The sequence below is a fragment of the Crocuta crocuta genome, unplaced genomic scaffold (assembly GCF_008692635.1).
Source record: "Crocuta crocuta isolate KB4526 unplaced genomic scaffold, BGI_CrCroc_1.0 scaffold124, whole genome shotgun sequence".
NCBI classification, from domain to species: Eukaryota; Metazoa; Chordata; class Mammalia; order Carnivora; family Hyaenidae; genus Crocuta; species Crocuta crocuta.
Genome location: NW_027551573.1, coordinates 7,818,899 through 7,825,603, shown reverse-complemented (window position 1 = coordinate 7,825,603; position 6,705 = coordinate 7,818,899). Strand labels below are relative to the sequence as shown.

General features: G+C 52.1%; 1 protein-coding gene across 1 annotated transcript in view; it reads left to right on the top strand.

Annotated features, from left to right (window-relative positions):
• NOD2 (nucleotide binding oligomerization domain containing 2) overlaps positions 1-5,546 on the top strand; it is a 35,593-nt gene extending 30,047 nt beyond the window's left edge. Inside the window, 2 exon segments of the mRNA XM_077751291.1 lie at positions 2,270-2,353; positions 4,227-5,546. Of these exon segments, the coding sequence (XP_077607417.1) occupies positions 2,270-2,353; positions 4,227-4,299 (157 nt within the window). The 3' untranslated portion in view covers positions 4,300-5,546.
• The last annotated feature ends 1,159 nt before the right edge of the window (positions 5,547-6,705 follow it).

Below are 6,705 nucleotides of genomic sequence, written 5' to 3'. Positions count from 1 at the left end.
TGCCTGGCAGAGTCAGGCTTCCCCCAAATACAGACAGGGATCCCAGTGCACGTGGTTTACTGGGGAGGTGGTCCCAGCACACACTGGTGAGAGGGCAGGGAAATGAAGTAGTATGGAGCGGTGGGAAGAACAGAGCAGGCCTCAGCCCCCTGAGCTCTTAGATTCTAATGGGAGAGATGTATAATGAACAAGTAAGCAAATATACAAGCTTATGTATAATAAAGGCTCTAAAGGGTATTCAAGAAGGAGCTGTGCCAGGGAGTAGCTGGAGAGGGCAAGGTGGCAGCTGCTTGGGGATAGCCTCTCTGAGAAGGTGGCATTGGAGTTGAAACCTGAATAATGAGGAAGGTTATTATTCTTGTCATGCTGTGGTCTCAGCAATGCACATTCCAAGAGCCCCAAACAGCAAGGGCAAAGGCCCTGTGGCAGAAGCAAGCTGGGTCGTTTTGAGAACAGAGGGGAGTGCCTGTGTGGTTGGACTGTAGGGGAAGGTGGAGGGGGCAAGAGGCAGGGCAAGGGGGCCACACTGGCCTCAGAGCCATGGGGAGGATTTAGGCTTTATTCTAGGGGCACTGAGAAGCCTTTGGAGGCTTTTAATTAGGGCAGTAACATCTGATTTACATCATAACGAGATCATGCTGGCTGCTTTGTGCAGAACAGCCGGAAGATGGGTCAGGTGGAAGGCGGGAGACCAGTCAGAAGCTCCTGCTGCCTTCCTGGTGGGAGAGGAGGGGGCCCTGGATCAGGTGATGGCAGTGGAGAAGGTTGGCGAAAGTGGGCAGGCAGTGGTGGGGCNCCAGCTGGCGGTCATCACGACCTTGTGCCGGGGCTCCCCGAGGCTAGTGCCGCACCTGCCTCGCTGGAGAGGGACGTCCAGGCACCACCACGTGGCTCCTCGTGCTGCTGGAAGGGTGGCGTCTGCCCTGACAAAGGTGGCCCGCAGGGGAACCTGTCACCTTCAGAGGCAGGCAGACAGCTGCCGCTGGGAGAGTGTCTGCCTCGCTGCCGGCCCGCCCTCCTCTCTGGCAACACCTGTTCGTGTTGCCAAATGTTTGGGGAAAACACTTCCACTCGTCACTTGGGTGAAACCGGGCTGGGAGCCCCGGGTGCCGCCTGGGCTGTCTAAGGGGGGACACAGGTTCTGTACAGGGGGGTCTCCAGCGGTGCCTGGTTTACTCTTAACCAGGTGTGGCCGGGACACATTTGTCCTCCCTCCTTGTGATGCACTCACCCCAGCCAGCCCCCTGGGCTGCCAGGTAATAGCAGCAGGGGTGTGTCCCGCACTGCCTAGGCCCCGGGTCTTATAAAGTGCCGCGGAACTACATCATCCCTCTCATTTCCCCCCCCCCAAAAAGCGAGCTTCTTATGTATCTTTTAAAAAACAAACAAACAAACCCAGTATCCTTTTTCGGGCATAGTGACTGCCAAATGCTGGTGAAGTGTGTGGGCTCTGGCACCCGACAGCCTGGGTTTGGACCCCAGTTCCACCGTTACCCGCTGTTTGGCCTTGGATTTGTGCTCCGGTAGCCTCGAGTGGAAGCGGGGGTAATAGTCGGACCCCCTCTTAGGGTTGTGAGCGTGACTGGCGTGATGGAGGTACTGAGCCGGCTCATAGTTAGAGCTCAGCAGAGCTGTTGTTATTACTGGCTCTGCTGTAGGGTCAGCTTCTGGAATGTTCCTCAGACTGTGGACATGGCAGACAGGTGGTGGAGGTGTCTTGGAGGCCAAGCTATGCGCAAAAGAGCAGTAGGGGGTGCTGGCTCTTTCCCTGCTTGAGTTTTCCCCTGTCAATTCCCAACCTCGTATTTTCTCAATTCCATGTCCCCTTTCCCCTCAATCCCCTCCCCCCAACCCCCAAAGAAAATATTACTGTTCATTGATTATTTCCTTTCAGTGGAGTATGCTGCAAAATGCACCACAAAATATGCCATTCTTTTAATGCTTATTTTTCATGAAATAGGCACTCTTTTAGGTCTGCCTTACAGATGAGGAAACTGGGACTAATTTGCCAGAGATCAAAGTGAAACGCACATACTTAACCACCATGCGATATCATCTCCGTAAGGGAGTAGCTGCTTCATTAGGTAAACAAATCTGGTGAACAGAGGAAAGAAGGGTGCATTTCTCTTTAGGCACTGAGTCTTTGTGGATGAGCTCAGTGGGAGTCGCAGACAGGAGAGGGACACGTCTAAGGGGCCAAGTCCCAAAGCTTCTTTTAATTGGACAGGCCTGAGAGGGCTGAAGCTCAGCTTTCTGTCTTCCTTTCCAGGCTGTCCAACAACCGCGTCACCTACCTTGGGGCTGAAGTCCTTCTGCAGGCCCTGGAAAGGAATGATACCATCCTGGAAGTCTGGTAAGGCCCCTGGGTGGGCCTCTTTACCTCTCTGAGCCGCACTTTTCCAATCTGTAAAATGGGGCAGGAGAGAGGGGAACTTGGGAATTTTCCTTCTGGTTCTGACATTCAGTGCCATTCTGCAATCAGTGAATCTGATTTCTCTGGGAAAGATGTTTTCATGCCTACAAGCATGGACCAAATTATTCATTAAAATTTTTTTTAATGTTTATTTTATTTTTGAAAGAGAGAGAGATAGCTAGAGCGTGAGTAGGGGAGGGGTAGAGAGAGAGGGAGACACAGAATCTGAAGCAGGCTTCAGGCTCTGAGCTGTCAGCACAGAGCCCAAGGCGGGGCTCAAACCCATGGTCTGTGAGATCATGACCTGAGCTGAAGCCAGACGCTTAATTGACTGAGCCACCCAGGCGCCCTGCAAGTCATTCATTTTTAAACCCTAGGTATTCAGAAAGGTCTTAGTTACAGGTAATAGTGTAGGAGGGGGCGTGGTCGAAGGTGAAATAGACACAAGAACTGAGGGGCCTTACCCCTGACTTCCCAGGTCGAGGAGGTTATATCAGAGCCTCTGGGTGGAGGCTACATTGGCGTTGGGGGCTGGGTACTGTTGCATAGTGTTTCCAGATCTTTATAACTAAAAGCCACGTTCCTTCATGTATTTGAAAAAAAAAGCATCGGGTCACAACTACAGAGATTTATCCTCCTTTCCAGGGGTGTATTTATAACTCGTATAGTAAGTACAAAAGTTTCCCCTGGCTTTACATGTCACAAGTGACTGTCACTATATGTGTTTCAGGCACTGGACTAGAAGCCAATATTTATTTATTTATTTATTTAGAGCACAAGCAGGGAAGGGGCAGAGGGAGGGGGAGAAAGAGAGTCCTAAGCAAGCTCTGCGCTGTCAGGGCGGAGCCCCATGCAGGGCTGGATCTCATGAACCGTGAGATCATGACTTGAGCCAAAACCAAGAGTCAGACGCTTAACTGATGGAGCCCCCCAGGCGCCCTGAAGCCAATCTTTTAAAAATGGCAGCTCCCCTCACACCCCCCCCCCATGAAAATCTGTATTTCCAAGTTTTCTACCAAAGGCTTCCAACTCTGGGCCCCCACAGAAAATGCCAGTAAGTAAGCAGAGTAGAGAAGGGCTGAACCCACTTAGCTGGGCGGACCGGCTCAGGCCGACCGCACCCCTTCCCCCTGCCAAGTCGGCTGTATACAACTTGTCTCATCCCTGCAAACGTGTGACCCCTGCTTCACATACGTAGACTGACTGGTTCCGCCCTCAAAAATCATATCGAGGCAGCAGCACCAATATATATCGAATGATGAATCTTAAAATAAAGACGTCTAGGCCTCTATCCTGTGATGAAGAGATTTCCCTTTCTGTATGATTGTGTAATCTCTGCAGGCCGCGAGGGCCTCAGGTCCCGGGCAGAGTGTGAGTTTGTGTTTGAAACCATTAAGTGGTCATAGGAAATATCACCTTCTGTGTCCGGGAGGAGGAAGCCAGCATCAGGTTGATATTTTAAGGGTTCTGATGTTATTTGGCGCCTGTTGGCAGAACCGGGAAGGTATCAGGGCTTGCTCATTGCATTCTTGACAGACTCCGCTGTTGCCTGAAAAAGAATCGCCTGCCTTGGGGAGTCGGGGCTGGCTGGGTCCAGCACGGATTCTCTGCAGAGTCACAGAGGCTTGCTTCATCGCACATGGTGACTCAGGAGCCGCCCTGGTGGACAGAGGCTGACACCGGCCTGGGAGCAGGCCTTAGCTGGGCCTTGGGGCCAGGCCGATCTGCGCAGCTTTGGAAAGCAGCGGCCTCCAGTTAAAAACACCACCCTGCCTCAGCCTCATCCAAACCTCTCTCTGCTTTATCCCCTTAGGCTCCGAGGCAACACTCTCTCTCCGGAAGAAATTGAGAGGCTCCAGCAGAGGGACTCCAGACTCTTGCTCTGAAGCCCTGGGGGCCAATGTTCATCTCTGTTTGTGAACGGGCTGTGTGGGTTTGGATCCCTGAAGCTGGATTCCATCTGGCGGCAGTCTGTTCCCACAGAGCCATTGTCCTGCCCAGGGCAGGCACGATAGGTCACCTCCATGCTGGCAGAAGATGGGGCAACCGTGCCCTTTGGAGTACCTTCTCTGCAGCCTGGTTTTGCACTCAGTCCTTCCCAGGAGTCCATCGGTGGAGCCCTCCGGCCCCACCTCTGGTGTATCTGACATGGGTCAGTGGGGCCCATGGAGATTACTGGGTGCCTGGGACTGTGGAGACCCAGACCCGCAGGAGCGGCCCCCCTTCCCACCTGCCTCACAATGGAGAGGGGGACTCGGGAAGCAGCTTTCTGCAATGTTTTAAATCACAGGTTGTCATCCATCCAGATGTTCCCCACATCTGGTCCCTCCCCCCATCCTGGGTCCCTGCACCTGCACTTCCTCTGAGGGTCAAGACTCAGAATCCTGGTGTTCTCAGCTTTGATATTTATAGCCTCTCCCCGCCTGCCCCCTACATACCCAGTGTGGGAAGGGCTGCAATCCACCTGCTCTCCTTCCTGATGCTTAACACACGATTGAAAGGGGACACATGACAGCCATTTGTTCCCTAAGACCTGCTAGATTTTCCAGAAAATAAGACCACACACTACGGCTGCTATCAAATGCACAATTTTTTTTTTGTCCAGTGAAATCAATTACTCTTCAGTTAACAACTCCCCACCCAAATGTAGCTTTTTAGAATCAGAATTTTGAACGGTCCCACTGCGTCTCTGGTAGATGCCTGTGAGTTGTGATGGCAGGCCCCTGAAATGGTTCAGCGTTATGTGATACGGAGTTACGGATGAAAAGCTTACAAGGGGCAAAATCAAAAAGACTTTTCCTCATGAGGCAGATGTTTTTCTGGATTTTTCAGAACAATGCATTGTTGAAGCCTCTGGAAACCGTCAGGTGCCACGCAAGTGTTACTATTTAAGCCTTATTATTTGTGCAGACTGGTTAATATTTATAAACCACTGGGTTTGATTTTCTCGAGTTTGTTTTTGTAAAAAAAAACACGACCGTGAATTTTATGCTGTAAATAGTCACGGGGAGGAAAACGGCTGAGTCCCTGAAGCTGTGGGGGGACTCCATGTATTTTTGTGACCAAAATATTTAAAGAATGTTCGTGAATGTTGTCAAATATTAAAGCACAATTTTCTACTTGGAGGGGAAAAGCGATGTGTTGACTCAATCATTTGTTGTTTAGGACACAAGCAGGTCTTTGGAATGGGCTTGCAATGAAAGCCCTTTGGGGCTTCGGCTTACAAAGGTCTAACCCAGCGCGAAGTTTAAGCTGCGTGGGGACCTCGAGGTGCTCCCCTTGTGGCTGACAGGCAAACGTGAGGAGGCCCCAGGGCCTCCCTTGATTCCCTCCCAGTGCCTCCAGGAGCCTTAAGCAGGAAGAGGTGGGAGAGAAGGTTCGGGAACAGCCCTCCTCAGCAAGCCGCCCCCTTATTGAAATCCGTCTCAGCTGTGTGTGATGAACAAGGGCTCAGGCGCGTCCTCACCGAAGTGAGACCCACATCCTTGAAATGTTGGATGTGGGCCCAGCCCACATTGCCCTGGGCTCCGGCATGTGAGCACACTCCTTGGCAGGCTGTCTGTCGGTGGCGTCGGGTTCTGTCCAGACGACTGTTGTGAGGCAGAAGGTCCGGAGGGGAGCAGACAGCGATGGGCCTGCTCTCTCGGAGGCCTTCGCACTGCGGTGCATGTGTGGGGCGGCGTCCTGGACTGGAAACATTGGAACATCTCATTTCCCTTAAATCCGTGCGGCAATTATTTATTAGCCGGATGCGTTGGGACGATCGGGGGATGAACAAAACACACATGAGCCTTGTCCCCGAGGCACTGGGGTTGAGGCGGGGAGGAGAGGTGGGCAGAAAACTAGTGGACTGGAAGATGCCTAACATAAGGGCCACTGTAAGTGTAGTGAGGGTCAGGATGGAGGGGAAGCATTCTGATTGGTCAGAGACGGAGACTCTGGGGCCCCAAGCGCGAGAAGCTGCCGTCCGTGCAAAGAATGAGGGGGACAAGCTGTATGAAGACCCTGTTGTGGGAAAGAGCTTGGTACTCGCAGTGGGCTGAACAATGGCCCCAAATATTTAGCTCCTGATTCCTTGAGCCTGTGAAATGTTGCCTTTTGTGGCCAAAGAGACTTAATTTAAGTGATTATGATGAGGCTTTTGGGTCGGGGAGGTTGTCCTAGATTATCTACATAGGCCCTAATTGTAACCATGAGTGTCTTGTGGGAGAAAGACACTACCACAAAGGGAGGAAAGGGCCCCAAGGGTCCAGGCATGCAGCTCTGGAAGCTGGAAAAGGCAAGGGTACAGA